Source organism: Carcharodon carcharias, chromosome 2, assembly GCF_017639515.1.
Source record: "Carcharodon carcharias isolate sCarCar2 chromosome 2, sCarCar2.pri, whole genome shotgun sequence".
Lineage (NCBI taxonomy): Eukaryota > Metazoa > Chordata > Chondrichthyes > Lamniformes > Lamnidae > Carcharodon > Carcharodon carcharias.
In genome coordinates, this window is record NC_054468.1 from 192,717,709 (window position 1) to 192,740,002 (window position 22,294).

The 22,294-nt window shown below is 42.0% G+C and overlaps 1 protein-coding gene across 2 annotated transcripts in view; it reads left to right on the forward strand.

The window, feature by feature from the left end:
- Nucleotides 1–22,294, forward strand: part of iars2 (isoleucyl-tRNA synthetase 2, mitochondrial) — a 115,483-nt gene that overhangs the window by 84,046 nt on the left and 9,143 nt on the right. The window contains exons 15-19 of one of the 2 annotated variants that reach the window (XM_041180173.1): nt 5,342–5,450; nt 12,330–12,432; nt 14,671–14,796; nt 20,171–20,302; nt 20,633–20,840. In XM_041180173.1, the coding sequence (XP_041036107.1) occupies nt 5,342–5,450; nt 12,330–12,432; nt 14,671–14,796; nt 20,171–20,302; nt 20,633–20,824 (662 nt within the window). In that variant the 3' untranslated portion in view covers nt 20,825–20,840. Of the gene's footprint in view, nt 1–5,341; nt 5,451–12,329; nt 12,433–14,670; nt 14,797–20,170; nt 20,303–20,632; nt 20,841–22,093; nt 22,201–22,294 lie in introns of those variants that run through there. The other variant, XM_041180164.1, reaches the window with a different exon arrangement.

The window sequence follows — 22,294 nt, forward strand, 5'->3', positions numbered from 1 at the left end:
AGCTATACCTTGAGTGCCCTACCATCCATTCTTAATTAGCACTTTCGTTTAGATAATATCACCAACTTCAATCCCATTCTCCGCCATTTCCGCCAACTCCAGCATGATGCCACCACCAAACACAACTTCCCTTCACTCCCTCTGTCGGCATTCCGTAGGGATCGTTCCCTCCGGGACACCCTGGTCCACTCCTCCATCACCCCCTACTCCTCAACCCCCACCTATGGCACCTCCCCATGCCCACGCAAAAGATGCAACACCTGCCCCTTCACTTCCTCTCTCCTCACCGTCCAAGGGCCCAAACAGTCCTTTCAAGTGAAGCAGCATTTCACATGCATTTCCCCCAACTTAGTCTACTGTATTCGTTGCTCCCAATGCGGTCTCCTCTACATTGGAGAGACCAAACGTAAACTGGGCGACCGCTTTGCAGAACACCTGCGGTCTGTGCGCAATGAGGGACAGCACCTCATCTTCCGACTAGGCACTTTACAGCCTTCCGGACTGAATATTGAATTCAACAACTTTAAATCTTGAACTCCCTCCTCCATCCCCATCCCCTTTCTGTTTCTTCCCCCTTTCTTTTGTTTTTTCCAATAAATTATATAGATTTTTCTTTTCCCACCTATTTCCATTATGTTTAAATATTTTTAAATCTTTTATGCTCCCTCCACCCCCACTAGAGCTATACCTTGAGTGCCCTACCATCCATTCTTAATTAGCACATTTGTTTAAATAATATCACCAACTTCAACACCTGTGTGTTCTTTTGTTCTTTTGTCTGTGACATCTTTTGATGATCTGCTTCTATCACTGCTTGCTTGTCCCTACAACCACACCACCCCACTCCACTTCTCTCCCCCCACCCAACGGCACCCCCCCCCAGCCTTAAACCAGCTTATATTTCACCCCTTCCTTGGATTCACCTAGTTCTGCTGAAGGGTCATGAGGACTCGAAACGTCAACTCTTTTCTTCTCCGCCGATGCTGCCAGACCTGCTGAGTTTTTCCAGGTAATTCTGTTTTCATTTTTAGGTATGCCTGGTGCAGCTCCTGGCATGCTCTCCTGTACTATTTATTGAACCAATGTTGCTCCCCAGGCTTGATTGCATTGGTAGGGTGAGGGACATGCCAGGCCTTGAGGTTACAGATTATGATTGAATAAAATTCTGCTGCTGATGGCCCACATCGTCTCATTGATGCCCAGTTTTGAGCTGCTAGATCTCTTCTGAGCCTATCCCATTTAGCTGAATGCGAGAGTAGAAAGTTTTCTAATACAAAATATGTTAAATTAGTGTGACTTTTAGTCTGTGTTCTTTTCATTGTACTACTGAAGAAGTGCAGATTGTTGAAAGTATTCTTAGCATGTGTCTTACACGTGATTTACTGCAAATAAACATTGAAGAGACACGCCATATTAGAGATAGCTTCACTTTAGCAGCAAATTGTATTTTACATGATATAAGATTCCTATTGTTACAAAACATTGTATTGCCCAACTTACAGGGCTACTGGACATCTGCTAGTACTAGAAAATTTAATTTGAATGAAAAATGGGACCTATCTTTTTGGAAAACAGTTTTTAGTTTTGATGTGGACTTTAACATAAGAGGTTAATGACTTGAAGATAAATGGATTAATATATGTTGATAGAAAATAAGGCTTGGTAGTTGAGTATTAAGATGCAATAACCTCTTTCAACACTATCATATTTGATAATATTTAACAGATCAGATCAGCTAATTATTTTAGATGAGCATATCTTAACTTTATTTGCCAGTCAAAGGGCAAACATAAGGCAAAGGTTAATTTTATTACTCTCCATTTTGCAGTAAATTATGTATTATAGAATTCTCATGAGGAAATTGGACATTTTAATCCTTTAATATTCACATTTAAGTTTGGCTTTTCAACAGATTTTGACCCTTTTTACTAGATTTGTACATTTTTTTAATATTCTGTTTTGCTTTGGTGCAAAATCATATTTTAGGAACACAGGGACAGGAGTAGGGTACTTAGCCCCTCAAGCCGCTTCCACCATTCAATAGCTGACGCGTGACCAAACTCTATACCTTTTGGTTAACAAATTTGTACCAATCTTAGATTTAATATTAACAATTGATCTAGAATCAACTCGTCTTTGCAGAAGAGAATTCCAAACTTCACCACCCTTGCTTGTAAGAGTGTTTTCAAACTAGCTTCTGAAAGATCCGGCCCCCTTTTTAAAATTATATCCCCTAGCCAGTGGAAAGACTTTCTATTCACTCTATTAGTTCCCCTTAATATCTTGTAAACATAAACAGATCACCTCTTCACCATCTAAATTCCAGGGGCTACAACCCTAGTTTGTGTAATGTTGTCTGATAATTTAACCCTTGAAGTCCAGGTATCATTCTGATAAATCTACACTGCATTCCCTTCAGGTCAGCATATTCTTCCTAAGGTTTGATGTGCAGAACAGAACACAGTATTCCAGATGTAGTCTACCCAGGGCATTTTGAGAACTATAAGAAAATTACATATGGAACAGAATTGATCCAATGATTAGATTTCTTGAGCCAACAATAAATTTTGCAAAATTTTCTTCGAAACCATTTTAGTTTAAAAGCTGACTGACTTTGGGGGAAAAAAATCTTTAATTACTGAGAATTCTAAAGGTTAGAGCTATAACATTTTATTAGTTTTTCTTTTATAGTTTGCTTACTCACTACAAAAATCCTTATCAAGCTACCTTTCATAATGGCATTTTCAGAAAGGTGAAATATATCTTAATTATATGGCCCCCTAAACTTCTGGGACTTTGGAAGAGATTTTTTATCTCATAGCAGGGAAGCACTGTGGCCCATCAGGCCACATTCTTTTACCCCCTTCACCGATGCCCCCTAATAATTGCATTGCTATGGCTAAGCAGAAACTTATTCAGAAGTATTTTATTTGAGTGTGTGTAAACTGAAAAGTGATCTGACATTTTAAGATGTTAATTACACAAATATACATTGGACTCGAGATTACTTTTTTTCAGAGCACTGATCATTGTGTTCAGTTCTGAGCACCACAGGTCTTGTATGTGAAGAAAACTGCTTCCCAAATGTAATCACAGTCATAAGACTAGTACTGATTTTTGTGCACCATCCAGATTACTGCCTTGATCATTTGTTTCCTTTCCCCTTCTAATACTTACTTTTTATATGTTTTTATTTTTTTCTGTTCAGATTGTTTTTAAGTTTGACTAGACCACAAATCTTGAACTTAAATAGCAGATTCCCCAGACCTTGTAGGAATTTCTGCTCTTGAAATGTTGAAATACAACTTAACAGTATGACCCAACTTCTAGGCAAGAGGTTTGCAGAGTTGTGACCTCCAGCCTCAGGCATTGTAATGATCTCCTTGTTGAACTTGTATCATCCTTAAACTACATCTCTGCCACATGTATTCTGTCTTGAATAAAGCCCCACTCACCAATTTCTTCCCTGCCTTTGCTGATCTACACTGGTTCTCTGTCCCCCAGTGCATTGAATTCAAATTCCTCATCTGCAAGTCAGTCTTCAGCTCCACCACCCTTTTTCTGCAATCTCCTTCATACCTCTATCCTATCTCTCAAACTCCACTTCTTTCCTTCTAATTTTTTATGCAACTTCACTCTCTTTACCCAACCATTGGTGAAGAAGACTTAAACCATCTCAACTCTATTCTTTAGAACACCCTTCTTAACTTTTTTCCCCTCTCCATCTCTGTCTTTACTTTTTAAAGATTGTGAAAGCCCACTAATTTTCCACTATTTGATCACCTCTCCGTCTCTTCTCTAGTTTCCTACCTGTTTCATTGTCCCTATTTGTAAAGTGCCTGGCCATGATTCCATACATTATGGGTATTATAAAAATGCAAATTGTTATTGAACCGCAACACTACTTTTGTCCACAGTATTGATATATTTTTCCTAGTGCTCTGTCTCCACATAAACAGTAATTTGGCTGTTAACTTCTGTTTTAACCTGTGCTTAGAAATACATTAGTGTTAGACATCTTATAATGAGATAGAGGAATAAAGATCAATGCATGTAGTTTACCTGATATAAAACATCTTGCGAAAACTCAAGTCATTTATTAATGCTCATCATCCAATGTAGAATTATGTCAGTATTATTTTGTATTCCCTTGAATTGTTAAACAGTGACATGTACTTTAAATGACAATTCACAGCATAAGAAATTGAAAGTTTCCAGGCACTTCCTTATTGACGGGGGTAATGAATAATTGAAGGGAGAATCAATCCCAGGCAACTCCTGCACGCCACCTGGCAGCCAGTGACTGCCAGTGATTGAGGCCTGGGAACATTTATCTTGGTCAACATTATCATAAAGCAGAGGTAGACCACTGAAGGGGAGGGATGTAATTTATACATTTAAATCTAAATTAAGTTAGCAGGAGGTATCTGCATGAGGAAGTTTTCAAAGAAATCTTTCCCCTCCGAGGCACTGTTCAGCCTACCGTGTTTTCTACAGAATGTTAACAGCACTAGTGCTTTATTCAATGCTGGGTTGAGCTTCAGAGCTCATATTTTTTCCATCACAAAGACTGATCACTTGCACTTCCAGTAATATTATCCACTTCCATCCCTAGTATAACCCATCTGCTAAAGCCCTTATTTATGACTTTGTTACTGGCAGACGTGATCATTCCAATGCTCTCCAAGCTGGCCTCCCTTCTCCACCCTCCACAAACTTCAACTCATCCAAAAATTGATGCCTCGCTCCTATTCCACACTAAGTTCCAGACCCCCTAAGCTTCAAATTTAAAATGCACATTCTTGTGTTTAAATCTCTTAATGACTTTGTCTCTCATTTCTCTATAGCCTTCTCCAGCAAGGCACCCCTATAAGAAGTCTGCATTCCTCCGACTATAGCCTCCTGTGCATCTCCCACTCCCTTTACCCCACCTTTGGTTACTGAGCCTTCAGCCATCTAAGTCCTGCATTCTAAAATTCTCTCTGCCACTTCACCTCCTTTTCTTGTTATAAAACCCCTCAAAACCCACTGTTTGGCCGAGCTTTAATCACTTCTTAATGTATACTCCTTTAGCTCAGTGTCATTTTTGTCTGATTATACTTCCATGAAGTGCCTTAGAATATTTCTCTACGTTATATCAATGTAAGTTGTTCTTATTGGAACAGTTGGGCAAAAAAGGTGGGAAATTAAACCTAAAGAAAGTGTGGTGTGAAGAAAAAAAAAATTTGTATTTGTTTAATTGTACCATAAAATTACTAAATTACAAGGTGAATTTTTCATAAATGTGAATGGAAAAGGTTTTTATGAATCTTTTACTAATCAAATTCTCTTCTCTTTCCAGATGCAGGTAATGTTGCAGATGTGTACCTGGAGGGGAAGGATCAGCTGGGTGGTTGGTTTCAATCCTCTATGCTCACCAGTGTCGCAGTTGAGAAACAAATTCCATATAGGTTTGTACTTAATTAACCTAATTAACTAGGTTCATAGAATCATAGGAAGTTTATGGCACAGAAAGAAGCCACTTGGCCCATCGTGTCTGTGCTGGCCAAAAACAAGCCACTCAGCCTATTCTCATTTTCCAGCTTTTGGTCCATAGCCCTGCAGGTTACGGCATTTCAGGTGCTTATCAGACACCTCTTTAAATGAGTTGAGGGTTTCTACCTCAACTACCCTTTCAGCCAGAGAGTTCCAGACCACTACAACCCTCATTTCCTCATCACCCCTCTAATCCTTCCACCAATCATTTTAAATCTATAGCCCCTAGTCACTGATCTCTCTGCTAAAGTAAATGGGCCTTCCCATCCACTCTATCCAGATCCCTCACAATTTTGTATGTCTCAATCAAATCTCCCCTCAGCCTCCTCTGTTACAAGGAAAACGTCCCCAGACTATCCATTCTTTCCCCATAGCTGCAATTTTCCAGTCCTGGCAACATCCTCGTAAATCTCTGTACCCTCGCTAGTGCAATTACAATATTAGTTACATTAATAACTTATACATTAAAACATTTCAACTTGTACATTTAATATAATTTATTTTCCTCTTCTGAACACTGCATGGTTGACATAGAGCATGTTGAATTTTTCAGATCATTTTGGTAAATTGGTATTTGCCATGCTAAACCTAAGTAAGTGCTCATGTTGAGATATAGGAATAAGGTATTCTGCTTCCCTTTGCACTAGTGTACGTAATCTAATACATTCAGCTTGGGATATAATAATTGCTGTCCAAGTTGCTGTCTATTGCTCAACTGGAGATGTTTTAATGGATTTGGTATGTGTGTTTGTTTTGGAAATTGTTTACTCTTCCTTAACCCAACTGTGGTGGTGCTTACTGCTGCTTAATGCTGGTCTCTGTGCTACTTTTCATGTAGTGAATTGTCCCAAAGTGGATTGTTAAGTTTGATAAGTTGAAGCTAGCACTATAACTTGCACTAGCATTATAGTAGAGCTAACAAACTGCAATCTCTCCAGTTTTTCTTTGCATATTGTGCACCCTCCCTTTCCAGTTTTGTTGTTCAACTTGCAAGTTGTCATCTTCTCTGCTTTCAGGAGTATTTATCTCCTGCATCTGTAAAATCAAGATGGTCAGCCTGCTCCTGGCCACTCTTAATATTCCTGGCTGGCCACCAGGAGGTTTGTAATTGGCTTGGTGGAAGCAGCACCACCCTGCCCATTTCTTGTTTTCTGTCTTCCTCCTTCTAATTTATAGTCTCCCTGGGTGTAATGATTTAGTATCTGGCTAAACTCTGGGTACTTTTGTCTAGGGAATATGTGCAAGATTGAGGGCATCCAGATTTGTTACACATGGGACATGTCAGCTTGGTTGGTTTTAAATGCAAGTTGAAGAGCTAATGACGTTCACTAGAACCCATTGCCCAAAGCTTGTTTAAGTATTGTTCAATTGCATGTACCAAATGAACTGCAATGATATTTTCAAACTGTACATGAAATATATAAAGGAATAGCTATAATATACAGGATTAAAGGAGGCCATTCGGCTCATTGCGTCATTGGTGGCTCTCTGCAAGAGTAGCTCACCTAGTCCCATTCCCTGACTTTTCCCTGTAACCAGCCAATCTTTTCTCTTCAATAGCTTTTCGAAAGCCATGATTGAATCTGCCTCCAGCACAATCTCAGGCAGTACGTTCCTGTTCCTAATCATTCCCTTGTGAACTGTGGTCTCAACTGGATTTTGTTCCAATTCTGCACACCACACTTCAGGAAGAATGTGAAAGCAATAGAGAGGGTGCAGAAAAGATGTACAAGAATGGTCCCGGGGTGAGGAACTTCAGTTATGTGGATAGATTGGAGAAGCTAGGGCTGTTCTCCTTGGAGAAGGTTGAAAGGAGATTTTATAGAGGTATTCAAAATCATGAGGGGTCTGGACAGAATAGCTAGGGAGAAGCTGTTCCCATTGGTGGAAGCGTTGACAACCAGGAGGGTACTGATTTAAGGTAAAAGGCAAAAGAACCAAGGGCGATATGTGTCTAGAATTACTGGGGGCAGACAGGAAAGTGGAGTTGAGGCCACAATCAGATTAGCCATGATCTTATTACTTATCCTGCTCCAAATCTTTGTTTTATGTTATGTTTATCCTTATCCTAACTTAAATCTTATAGTACAATGATCACTGTCTCTTAAACGTTCCCCTTCAGACACTTTATCTGCTTGACCCGCCTCATTTCCAGAACCAGATACAGAGTGCCTCATGCCATGTTGGACTAGAAATGTACTGATCTAGAAAATTATCTTGAACACACTTCAGAAGCTCTTCTCTCTCTCTCTGCCCTTCACACCATTATGATCCCAGCCTATATTAGGATAATTAAAGTTCCCAATTCCAATTCCCTAGCTTTTTCACCCCCTAATTTCCTTGCAGATTTGTTCCTCCATATCCTTCCCACTAGTTGGTGGTCTTTAGAATATGCCCAGTAGTGAGGATGAGGGTATCTCTATTATTTCTGAGCTCTAACCAAATAGTTCTATTCTTGACCTCTGTAGGGCATCCTTTCTCTCCAGGGCTAATATTCTCTTTGATCAATACTGCCACCCTTCTTCATTTATTTCCTTCCCTATCTTTCCTGAACATCAGGAATATTTAGTAACCAGTCCTGCCCATATCTAAAGCCACGTCTCTGTTATCGCCACAACATCACATTCCCACCTGGCTATCTGTGCCTGCAGCTCACTAACCTTATTTATCACACTCTGTGCTTTTTTGCATAAACATTAAACTTAATTCGGACTTTATTGCATTTCCTTTTACTCTGACGCCACATAATGCCTTACTAATTTTTACTCTAGTGCTATCTGTCTTTCGCAAATCTTTGTACACCTTAGGCAGAATCGTCTGTGTCCGCTGGTGTCAGCAGACAATGTGACGAGAAGGCCAAAAATCGGTTTTGTGATGTCGTGAAACCAGTTTGCGATCGTCCGCTCAGCCCGTCGATGGCGGGCCACGTTCCTCACCATTACACCTCGTTGTAATAGATCAGCATTTCATTATAAGGCCAGCCCGCCAGACTCATTCCCCAGCCCCTGCTGGATCATCCACCCACGTCAGCGGGAAAACACACCGGTGAAGAACACGTCTTGACAGCTGTGGCATGCAGAAGTCAGGACTTACCGCCAGGGCCTTGCTTACATCGCGGGCATCCGAGGAACAAAGAATACTGGAGCCCAATAGCAACTCCTAGGAATCCTGGAGGAACATCCATGCATGCTGGGTGGATTCTCATGGACATGGCTCCACCGCGAAGCAGCTCACTGAAATTGGAAAGTCATCAGATAATGGTCGAGGGGGTGGGAGAGGAAGGTCTAGGATTGACTGGGAGAGGATGAGGGTGTGAGGTTAGGAAGGGGACGAAGGTGGGGTGGGGGGGGGTTAAGGTTGGGGGAGGGATTGAAGGTGTCGGGGGGGTAAGGTTGGGAGGGGGTAATGAAGGTGTCGGGGTTTGAGGTTGGGAGGGGGCAATTAAAGTGTTGGGGGGTGAGGTTGGGAGGGGGATTGAAGGTGTCGGGGGGGTGAGTTTGGAAGAGGGGGAATGAAGGTGTTGGGGGGCAAGGTTTGGAGGGGGGTGATTGAAGGTGTCAGGGGGTGAGGTTGCCGGGGGAGGAAGTACGGGGGGGAAGATGGCAATTGGGGAGGTAGTTATAGGGGGCGGTGGAAGGTATAAGAGAAGGAGAGAGGAGGGAGTCCTGGGAGAGGAAGGAATGCAGAGAGGGCAAGGAGTCTGGTGGGAGGAAGGAGAGGTAAGGATGGAGGAAGGAATCAGGAAGGGGGAAGGAGTAAGGCTGGAGGAAGGAGTCAGGAAGGGGGGAAGGACTAAGGGTGGCGGAAGAAGTAAGGGTGTCTGATGGGGCAGAACTAAGTGGAGGGCAGCCCGGCGGTGTGGTGGGAGACTAAAGGGGTTCCATTTGGGGAAGGGATCTGGGGTGGGAGGGGCTCTGGGATGGGGGAGAGGGAAGGGGTCCGGAGTTGTGAGGGAAAGGGCCTGGGATGTGGGGGAGTGGATATCCAGGTGGACGTGCAAGGGAGGGGTCCAATGGGTCCATGACTGTCTCCTGGGGAGCAAACTGAGTGTGGGAATAGTGAGAATGACCGAGGGAAGAATGAGGCAGGAGGGTGGGAGGTTGAGGGTTCAACAGTAGCAGTAGAAGGAACGGCGAGGGTGGCTGGTGGGGACTCAGAGGCAGACACAGACCCTGGGGGTGGGAGGGACAGGAGGTCGGGGAGGTGGATGGGGGTGGGATTTTTGGAAAGGAAGGGAATGTACCTGTTCACCTGGACATCCCTGAAGTAAAGGGGTTATGGCTGGTATGTCATGGAGGGGAGGTGGAAGGTGATGTTGGGGGAGTCAACTGTGATGAGGGAATGGAAATTGGTTTCTGAGAGAGGGGAAGAAATGGGAGGAGCTGATGAAAAAGCGAATCCCGACCATGCTGTCCAAATTGAAAGTGAAACGACAGTCAAGATCAGGTGCTGTATGGGAGTGTGACCAGTGGGTGGGCGGAGATACAGGTCAGCTCAGATGGACAACTGAAAGCGAACCCCAACCAGCAGCATTGAAAATGCCCAGGACATTGAAGTGAGTATGATACCTAAAGGATCCACATGCGTGAGAGAGCACTTGCACAAGGCTCTGAAAGGCCCTGCCACACACACATTCTTCCTCCAGAATCACTTGTGGGCCAGCTGCTCTCTCTGCAGTAACGGAGGACAAGATTGAGGGGCGCAAAGGCAAAGGGGACTTGGAGGGAGAGGACAGCCTCTGAGATTCCTGAGTGGATGACCCAGGGGTGTCCAGCTGTTGCTCCTCCTCCCCTTCGGGTGCCCGAGGGCCCCGGCCTGACTCCTTGAGGGGAAGGTGCACCTGGAGGGATGTTGAGGTGCCCCATTTCCCCCTTGCATTGCCACTGCAGGAACTCACCCATGGCTCCCGTGATGTCTGCACACATCTCCGCATTCTGCTGGACCAGGATTTCCATGGCATCTGCCATCCTCCCCATGAGAGCCCTCCATACGTGCACGTGTGGGCACCACTTCATCAGAAAGCAGGCGGATGCACTCCACTGACTCATGTGCCACTCTGTTGAGGGCTTCCAACAGCTCTGCGTGATGTTCTCCCACCTTCCGCTGACTCTCCATGATGAGTTGGAAGGCTAAATCCAGAGGCTCATCTTCAGACTCGGACCTCACAGATGCCTGATCCTCAACAGTCCTCCGAGTACCGGGTCCTTGCACGAACCTGCCTCCTGCTGCTGCGGACATGTCAGTGAGGCGACCACCAGATTGTGAACCTGAGTCTGCTGTAGATCTATGTCCTACCGAGGCGTGTGTCTCTGTGCTGGTGCAGGGTGTGGATAAGTGCTGTGATGGGTCTTCCAAGCTCCTTATTTCCAGTTCTTCAACAGAGGAGGTGTTCTCTTGGCTGGAGGTGAGGATGTGGATGAAGCTGAGGGATTGGCTGGCTGAGGGTGTCAGCCGCTTGGCAGGGCTCCCTGCGAACCAAAGTAGAGATAATTAGTGCCTGGCAGCAGAGTCAAAAGCAAGAGAAAGAGCAATTGTTCATAGAGGGATGATGTGTGCAGAATCTTCAAGAGGGTGTTCGCTGCCGACCTCACTGTTACCGCAGGCATGGTCCATGTCCTCAGTGGTCAGCGCGATGGCACACCCCTCAAAGTGAGCTAGTGACCTAATGTGGGCCACTCGACCCCAGCCTGGGACCTCTTCCTGCTGGTGTGAGCAGGTTTCTCCTGCATGAAAACAGATGGGAGAGTGTGAGCAGGACACATGGCACTGCGTGCAATGTTTGTCTGGTGAGCGGCGCCATGGAGAGGATGAGGATGTGAGCTCGAGAGGGTATGAACCCGATGGAGATGTGAGGGTGTGTGTGAGAGTTAGTGGTGTGTCCCTTGAGGTCTGAGATCCCTGCGGATGTGTGATGGGTGTGAGAGTTGAGTGATGAGAAGGGTGAGTTATCTTGGCGGAACGGATGAGACCATTCATTCTGTAGCAGCACTTGGTGGCTGTCCTCTTTTGCAGGGCATTGGCGCTGACCACCAATGCTGCCACCTCCCATGCTTGATTGGTGATGCCGCTGCCCCTCCTGTGGCCAGAGGGGTGTAGAAGACATCACAGCGGGATCCACAGTGTCCAAGAGGGATGTGTCAATAAACCTGGGAGCTGCAGTATTTTTGCCTTTCTGGGCCATTCTGTCTTCCGTGCAGTAATCATGGGCTGGAAGCATTGAGAGGTGTGCACGCGGCTGGACTTTAAATGTGGCGTCTGGGCTGATGAAGCGACAAGGTGATGGTGTGGCAGGCAAATGAGAGCCCGCCCACCATGGAAATAGCGTGTTTTCTGGGACTGCATAATTAATTTGGTGGGTTAGGGATGATACAGCGTAAAAAGCTACCATTGTGGCCGGTGGGTAAAACATAGTTTTACCTGCCGGCTACCGCACTTAAATAGTGCAAATCTGGGACAATTCTGCCCTTTATTTTTCCTCTCTGATATTACCTCCTGGTTCCCATTCCCCTGCCAAGTTAGCTTAAACCCTCCCCAACAGCACTAGCAAAACCTTTGAGAAATGGAATGGGAAGTCATTTTGTGATTTAAAACAATTTAGACAGTTTTTTGTTAAGTGTATTTCTGAGAGTTTAAATATCCATGTTTATAAATTTGCTATCTTCAAAACAATTTAATATAAGTTTCTGGTTTGGAAAATCCTGCCTTTACATTATATAAAATTATACAGTACTATAAGACCTTTATTGGTGGAGGATAGAATTTTGTTTAGTAAACTTTGAATATTTTATTGCCAGAAAATTGGTAGTCCATGGATTTACTCTCAATGAAACTGGTGAGAAAATGTCCAAATCTGTGGGAAATGTGGTGGATCCAAATGTTATTATTAATGGAGGACTGGTAAGTCATTATTTTGTTTCACCTCTCACTCCCAAAAAAAGTACTCTTTTCAGGTTGCTTTTGTACCTTAATAAAGGTGGTTAGAATATCAGAACGTAAATGTATGAAAGTAGCTCATTATAACATAGATCATAGAAACAGGAGTAGGCCATTTAGCCCATTAAGCCCTTTTAATAAGATCATGGTTGAACTGCAACTTAACTCCATTTATACACCACATATGTGCCCATATCCCTTAATATCTTTGGTTAACAAAACCTATCAATCTCAAAATTAAAAATTAACCTAGCATCTATTGCTGTTCATGGAATGGAGTTTCAGGCATCTACCATCCTTTGTGTGTAGATTTGTTTCTTAATTTTACTCCTGAAAAACTTGGCTTTAATTCTTAGACAATGCTCCTGAGTCCTGGACTCCCAAACCGGCAGAAGTAGTTTCTCTCTAGCTACTTTATCTGTTCCTTTAATATCTTGAAAATTTTGATCAAATCATCCCTAACTATCTAAATTTCAAGCATTACAACCCTAGTTTGTGTAATGTTGTTTTGTAATTTGACCTTTTGAAGTCTAGTTATGATTCTAGTAAATCTACTCCCTCCAAAGCCCACTATATCCTTCCTAAGGCGTGGTGCCCAAAGCTGCTCATAGTACTCCAGTGCGGTCCACCCAGGGATTTGAATAGCTGCAGCATAATTCCTGCCCCCATTGTATTTTAAGTCCTCTGGATATAAAAGCCAGTTACATTTGCCTTTTTGACTATTTTCTGTCGCTTCAAGACAATTTAATGATTAATATACACGGGTCCCAAGTTTCTTTGGACCTCCACTGTTTCTAGCTTTTCACTATTTAGGAAGTATCCTGTTCTGTCCTTTTATGGCCCAAAGTGGAGTGGCCTCACATTTGTCTACACTGAAATCCGTTTACCATTATTTTACCCATTCTCTTATTTAATAATATCCCTTTGTAATGCTACACTGCTTACAGTGCCATCTATCTTTTTCTCATTGGGAAAACTTGGGAAGACTTCCTGCCCCATCATCTGAGTTATTAATCAATAAGGTGAGTAGTTTAGGCCCTAACACAGAACCTTGCAGAACACCACTAGTCACCTCCTGCCAATTAGAGTACCAGTATCCCTACTATCTCCTGCCACTCAGCAAATTTCCTAACTAGGCCAATAATTTGTCTTCTAACAGTCTCTTATGAGGGAATTTATCAAATGCCTCTGAAAGTCCATATAAGTAACATCCATAGACATTCCCCTGTACACCACTATTGCCACTTCTAAATATTCAATCAGATTTGTAAGGTACAAACTGTCCTTTACACTTGCCATTTTATTTGTGGGTTTTGCATTACTTCACATAACCTGCTCGCGGTGCTGCGTTCATATTCTGACAGATCTAGTCAGTTCCAGGCCTCATCACGTCCTGGACACGAGTTGAATGCCAGAGAAGAGGTTGAAAGTTTCTTTCCTTGACATCAAGGCAGTGACTGAGTACGACACCGAAGGGTCCCAGTAAAATAGAGGTTGGGGAAGGTCACTGGATTAAACCCTTCGGTGGTTGGGATGATATAAAGGAATATGATAGATTGTCAACATGAATGTAATGCCATGTTAATTGATTAGATAAATGTTGAGATTTATTATTAAGTGAGGAAGAGCAATAGCTTCTGTTAATGGTAGGAAATTATTAGGAAAAGGTGAAACAATGATCACTCTTTGTATAGACACGTTGAATGCATGCACCACAAAAGTTAATAGCAATTATATCTATTGGTACAGAGAGGCTTAGAGATAAAACTGCATTTTCCAAATTTATTCTATATGCTTTATACATATTCTTTAAATATGGTTGTTTATTCAAAAGGAATGTGTTACATTGCCCTCTCCCATTTTGGAAAATGTTAACAAGGCACCTGAAGACTGAAAATGATTTTCCTCATGGTTTTTTATTTCTAACCTCCAGTAACAAAGAGTCTTATCCTTTGATCTCCTGATAACAGTGAAAACAAATTATGAGTTAGTTAATGTGCATTCATTTGTCCTCAAGAAAGTTTTGTTGTTTATGTGTGGTAAATTACAATGACCAAGAATTTTTTTCATCCAACAAAATTCATGTAAATTGTATATTGAATATGATGTATAGAGACAGTCAAGTAATTTATACATTGCATATGTTCTTATTTATGTTCTAAAATATCAACTGCATTTATTGGAATCATTTATGTTATACAGGATCCAAACCAAGACCCACCCTTTGGAGCAGATGTTCTTCGCTGGTGGGCAGCAGAGTCTAATGTTTTCACAGAGGTTTTAATTGGACAAAATATACTGCAAGCAGCAAGAGATGATGTTTTTAAGGTGAGAAATGAGGAAAAATGAATCCTGAAGTTCTTTTTGTCTTGCTAACGCCAAGATTTTTTTCCACTGTCAGCAATAAGATGTACGTGACTCCCTTTGACCACGATATGTTTCATTATTAATTTTATTACTTGAATTTATGTAGAAGCCTTTTATTCATGTGGCAGTCTCAACTGATAGACCATATTCACAAAAGCATTGCACTGGAAATCTGGTGAATTTGCATAGTGGTACTGCACATTGGAGCTCTTCTGGCAGTGCCATGGAGCATTAGGATGCAGGTTCAATCTTCACTTGGTTTTCAGTCTGGGTTGCATTGTGTGGTAGGTGATAGCAGCCACTATATATCCTGCAGGTGGCAGTAAAAATTGGGTTGATCCATTGTCAGCAAGGGCAGGATTTTTAGTCAGGTTGGTGCCTGCGATCAGCGGGCCTGGGAGTGGACGGGAAACGGACCCCTGACCATGATTTCACACTGGCTGGCCAGTTATGGCCAGCCAGCTTGAAAGGCATGCTGAAAGGGTCAGCGGGGTGGTGCGAGCACTGAAGTCAGCACGGGCTCGGGGGAGCACATGATGAAAGCTCTCTGAAGGCAGAGAAGCTGCCTCAGGGAGCTGAAGAATTTAAATGCAAAAAATAAAGATTTTAAAAACTGGGGAAAAATGCCCACACGTCAGAATCAGTCACCGGAACATATAGATGATGAAAATTCGGTCCAAATATTTTTATTTTTAAAAAATTAATATTGGAAACCTCATCCCGCCCGTGGATGAGGTTCCCTGAGAAATGCAAAGGCCGCCTGGCCGATTCGTCCACCCGCCAACTGTACGTTGAACGGGCAATGAAAAATCTTAGTTAATTACTACTTTAGTGGCATTAATAGGCCTCTTAATTATTGGTGGGCGCACTTACGACTTCCGCCCACCGACCGAAATATCATGCACTATTTCATGATCGAACAGGTCAGGCACGTGCCTGCCCGCTGAGTGAAAAATTCTGCCCTAAGTTGCTATTGTGCATCTCCTGGCATGGCAGCCAATTAAACTGAAAACTAACAGAGGCCTGAAAGTTGGCAGCCCGTCTATCTTATTGAAAGGCGTGGAAACTTCTGCCTCGTAGCAGCCAAGCAACAAACACGTCAGCAGCCCAGAATCAATGCTGATGCTGTCGCTTCACAGCTCCAAATAAACTCAGAATCCAGAATCACAGATTAGTTATGGTGTAGGAAGTGGCCATTCAGCCCGTTGTGTCTGCAACAGCTCTCTGAGCATTTTAACTTACTGCCAATCTCCTGCCTATTCCCTGTAACCCTGCACATTGTTTCTATTTAAATAATCATCCAATACACTCTTGAATGCCTCAATAGAATCTGCCTCCACCACATTTCCAGGCAGTGCATTCCAAACCCTAACTATTCGCTGTGTGAAAGAGTGTTTTCTCACCTCGCATTGGCTTCTTTTGAAAAACACTTTAAAACTATACTCTCTGGTTCTCGATCCATTTATGAGCAGGAACAGTTTCTCCCTATCGACTCCGTACAGACCCTGCATGATTTTGAAGACTTCTGTCAAGTCCCCTATTAACCTTCTCCTGTCCAAAGAAAACAGTCCCAACTTCTCCAATCTTTCCTCATAACTGAAGTGTCTCATCCCTGGAACCATTCTCGTAAACCTCTTTTGTACACTCTCCAATGCATTCACATCTGTCCTATAATGTGGCTCCCAGAGCTGTACACACTACTCCAGCTGGGGTCCAACCAGTGTCTTACATAAGTTCATCATAATCTCCCTACTCTTGCACACTCTGCCCCATTAATGAAGCTTAGAATACTGCATGCTTTAGAAATAGCTCTCTCTACCTATTCTGCCACCTTTAACTCCAATATATCAGCCAGCACGGAAGCGGAAGGTAAAAACAGCCCTGATGCAGTCTTTCAAACCTGCACCAGACTTCTCAAGTCCTTAAACACACAAGGAAGTGGACAGAACTCTTTCAGTAACCAAGTCAGGCAAAGCAGCAGGAGTTGATGGGATTACAGAATTCTTGAAAAACATTGGATCACAGGGAGGGAAATAGCTAGCAAAGCTTACCAACATTCACAGCTTAGGCACCATTCCAAACATCTGGCGCCAATCGAAAAAAGTGGCAGTTGCCAAGTCAGGCAAGACACTTGACCACCCACAGCTACAGCTCCTTCACCCAGCTCTCAATAACGTACAAGGTCCTGGAGCACCACCTGCTACACAGCCCGAATTCCACCCTGGAAGCAGCAATACCACACCCTCCTCGACATCAGGTTCTCACAGCGGCCTCAATTTCTTTTGGGCAAGTCCCGCATTGACCTCGTGTATTGAGATTGGTTTCCAGAAAGGCCTGAAGACAGGATGCACCTTTCTTGACTTATCCTGTGTCTGAGACACAATGTGATGCACAAACATACACCATCTGCTGTTTGAAAACTCTACAACTAATCAAATCCATGATCAGCAACCGACAGTTCCATGTGCATCTTGGAGAACAAATCAGCTGCCCACACATAACCAACACTAGGCTCCCACAGGGATCAGTCCTTGCACCAGATCTTTTAATATATATACCAGTGACTGACCTCCCACAAAATCACGGCTTTTCACATATGATGATGATTTGGTCCTGGTTTTCCAGGACATTGAGAAACTACTCAGTGAAGCTCCATGTTCTCTAGAAGCCTACTTCAGAAAATGGAGACTCTGACCAAACACTGCCAAGACTGTTGTTTCAGCCTTTCACCTGAGCAATTCAAAGGCCAGTGAAGAATTTCATGTCCAGTTCTGTGGCTGACCACTCTCATGTCCCATGACCCAATGCCAAAATGCCTTAGCATCACTCTTGACCATACATTGATCTACTGGAACATCTCCAGAACATCAGAGCCAAGATGAAGACGAGAGTGAATCTTATATGGAATCGTGATTGGTACCACCCTGGGCAGCGGAGACTACACACTACACACTGCTTCACTTGCCCTGGTCTACCCAACAGCAGAGTATTGCTGCTCGACTTGGCTCAGGAGCTGCTACACAAACATGGTAGATATCCACCTCCGGGAAGTCACAAGTATTATTTCTGGAGCATTGAGACCAACACAGCTCAAGTGGCTTCCTGTACTAGCACATATTGAACCTCCTGATGTCTGCAGGGAGAACATCCTCCTCAAAGAACACCACCAGCTGACACTGAAGCACTCCTACTGACATAGGACCTAAAAAAAACAAATCACGCACTTGTCTGAAATCCTGTAGTCCCTGCTGGAACACACTCCACACCCTACAAATTGACAACAGCCCCAATTCTTGATGGTGCACTTCCTGGTTGACTGCAAAACATCACCAACCACAACCTGGTAACTAACCTGAATAGTGAAGTCCCAGCTTTCAACTTCTCTGGAAAATATGGACAGTCCTCAACTGCTTGAGGACTGGCCAGGGAAGATGTGGCCACTTGCTCCACAAGTAGAACATGAGGAACAGCTCAAATTATGACCTTGGCCATGTAAGTCAGACTCTCGCCCTGAGAGATCCATTCCTGGTGCATCACAACCATTCATACTGCATCAGCTGAAGCTGTTGAACGGATTGTGAGCTTTGACATCAAACTGCAGCTGCCTCCTCAGCCAAAAAAAATTTTTTACATTTATTTTATTGACATCAGAGGAACTTAAAACAACAGAGAAATTTGAAGGTGGCACACCTTTCCTTGGAGGGTAAATACCCTCAGAAAAAAAAAATCAAAACAGTTTGCAGACAAAATAATACTTAGGCTTATGTAGACTAAGGAAAAACTGCTTTGTTAAATTAACAAGAAAATTACATTTATGATATTTTCAAAAAAGAAGCAAAAATAAGCTGATGATAATGATTTGAGAAATAAATTTCCATCTCCCCTGCCTAATGAATTAGTAGCAAAAGGGAAAACATTCAGGATTAAAATGAAAAACCATCAAGAGCGTAAATAAAAATATTATCACACAGGATTATTAAAATATGGAATGCTTCACACAAGTGACTAATAAAGCTGTGTTAATCACAACATTACATAAACAATGAAATGAAAATTTTAAAAGGTATAAGCAAGCAAAAGAATAGGGTAGTGGGATCAGATAACTCTGGGGAGCTATCAGCTGTCACAGACATGCTGGCTCAAATGACAGTGATTATATCATTTGTTGTGAATTAGTAAACCTACCTAATGGTTAGGTGGAGAGAGGAAGGAAGTTTGTAAATGAACTAAAAAAAACTGATCCATCTTTTTCAAATTGAGCTTTATTCCAAACCAGCATTGAATTTGACAGAAACAGGTAATTTTATACTAATTATTTCTAAGTTTTGGTTTGTGGTTGAGGAGGTTAAAAGTGTTAGAACAGAATTCAAATAGGTTTTTTTAAAACACTAGATATTGAAAATCTGAAATAAAAACAGAAAATTTTGGGGATGTCTAGCATGTCAGGCAGTATCCATAGAGAGCACAAACAAGTTAACTTCTCTAGTATGGACTGCAAGCTTTGAAGAATGGTCTGCACCTAAAACGTTGACTCTTCGGTTATTTAAACAGTTCACATACATAAACCATAGGCTGCATGAGAATATAGTATCCTATTGCAGTGCCAAACAGAGGCACTTTTTGCTATTCCATTGTAACCCAGTGAGATTACTGAACTTTCTCATATTAAATAAGTATTTGAAGAGTGCAACTATTGCATTACCTATTAGGAACTGGGATTAACAGTGTGCCAGGGAAGACAGCTCATCTGGTGATGATGTAAAAGTACACTATTTTAACTCGCTGTGTCAGCTGCTTCCCAGCATTTATTTATTTCACATCTTTAGGACATCCAAAAGCTTTTAATATCCCGTGATGAGGTGCACTTACTGTTATTAAACATTGATTTTGAAAATATAGTCTTATAGCCTTAATACAAATGCATTGTTAGTAAAGGCTAATGAAGCACAAAATCGAGTTGATTTTAAAATTTTGTAGAGGAAAGTATCTGGGAATTAGATAAATCAGATCTTAGTTGTCCCATTCGATACATTGTTATAAAATTAACATAGTATGTTATGCAGAAATTGTTTGTGCATTGCACCAGTAAAGAGTTTCATTTATAAAGTGAACCAGGAAGATTTTATTGTTACTGGTCATAATTCTAAAGTTTGCAGTGACTTCTTCAGAAGTGTCTAACATACTTCATTTAGAATAACCAGAAACCTGTCACCCTTCAATCACACTGACACTCTTAAAGTTTGTGGTTAAAAACTACCTGCCTTGTTGCCCAGTAAAGAAAAACTCAGAAGACTGTTAATTTATATAATTAATTTATCTGTTCTGTTTTTTTCAGTTACGCAATACATTACGCTTTATGTTGGGGAACCTTTGTAATTTTGACCCTAAAACTGATGCAGTTCCAAGTGAACAATTGCTAATGGTGGATCAGTACATGCTTCATCTCCTTCAAGATTACAGTACCAAGGTAATAACACCAAAATATCCATTATCATTCTTTAAGGCATTGGATACAAAAGTTACGAGTTCCTAAAACACAACGATACCTACTCTGGAATGTTTTAAATGATTAACTTCTCCATTGATGTAAGCAAAAAATGCAGTGAACCATTGAAAATAATTAGGAATATATTAAAAATTTAAAAAATAAAATACATTTATTATGCTTATTTGTAATTGCATTGTAATGGCACCTGAATTAATCCAGGCTTTTGGAACGTCATATGTGTGTGTGAAGAAATTAAAACTGTTGACTGTGCTTTTTATTCATTCATGTGATGTGGGAATCTCTGGCAAGGCCAGCGTTTATTGCACATCCCTAATTGAGAAGGTGGTGGTGGACCGCTGCAGCATAGGTGGTGAAGAATTTCCTGCAGTGCTGTTAAGGAAGGAATTCCAGGATTTTGACCCACATCCACCCCCTGTCAAGAACCCTCAGGTTTCAATCGTCGCCTCTTACTCTTCTAAATTCCAGTGGCTACAAGCCTAACCCGTCCGTCCTTCTCTTTCCCCTTTCCTTTGAAATAGTGCCATGGGAGCTTTTATGGCGACCTAAGTGGACAGAAGGGGCTTTGGTTTAACATCTCACCCAGAAGACAGTATCTCCAATAATGCAGTACTCCCTCAGTATTGCATGAGTGTCAGCCTTGATTTTTATGATCAGGTCCTGGAGTGCGACTTGAACCTGGAACTTTGTGAAGCAAGAGACAAGAGTGCTACCAGCTGAGCCATGGCTGACAATGTTAGGCTGTTGCTTGATTAATCATGATACAGGTCTCTAGATGTTAGTGAGGAGGATTTTGCAAAGTCAACTGGATGTTGTCTTACTTTGTGTCTGAACTAAATGCTTAGGTTAATGCCAGATGGTCTGTTTGGTTTTATTCTTCTTATAGTTTCTCATGGTGTATCGGATACAACTGAGTGGCTTGCTAGATCATTTCAGAGGGCCTTTATGTATCAGTCACTCTATTGTGGGTTACATTTAGATCAAATCTAAGGACAATAGATTTCCTTCTGTTACATTAGTAAACCATATGATTTTTTATGAGCATCTGGTAGTTACATGATCATCATTACTGGTACTAGCTTTGCATTCCAGATGTATATAACGAACTTAAATTCCCTACCTGCTGTGGTGGATTTGAATTTGAATTTGTGACTCCAGGTCAGTACTCCAGACCAATGAATTACCAGTCCAGTAAGATGACCACAATATTACCATTCCCAGTTCATTGATTAGGTGCAAATTGTTTTAATTGTTAAATCTCTGTACTCTCAGTGTCAGCCCAATGGAGATGGGCATCCCAGGCAGCAAATTTACACAGCTGTAATTCTAACATTCCATGTGTGGTTTGAAATATATCAGGATTTGATAGCAGTTAGGAGGGCAGTCTGCTAGCTCAGTACTCTTGCCCTAATATTTCTTTCTCAAATCATTTTTACCTGCATGAAAATTGCTGGCATGTGCCAGGGAGGGAGAACATAATTGGGTTAGATTCTGAATGCTTAATGCAGTTTAAAGTTTTAGGGCTTTTTGTTGGTCCAAGGGTTTGTGATTCTGATCTATAAAAGTAAATTAGCAAAACTACCTGAACAGAAAAGAACAGCTCACGAGTCAAAAAGTGTTCATCAGTGGCAGAATTTAATTTAGGTTATACTTCAGCTTTCTGTTTCTATTAATATTTTTAGGTAGCTGAAATGTGTACATTTTGCAACAAACATTCACTGACAAGATTTGTTTTCTTTTAATTTTATTCAGGTTACAGAGGCTTATAAAGATTATGATTTTGGAAAAGTTATTCGCCTTGTGTTGGCATTTATTAACAGAGAACTCTCTAACTTTTACTTCAGCATCATCAAAGATCGGTTAGTATAATATTCATAACTGCAATGTTAAGAGTTTATTTGCAAACCAAAAGATTATTGTTTAGTAAGTACTTTAAATGGACTTCCAAATCAG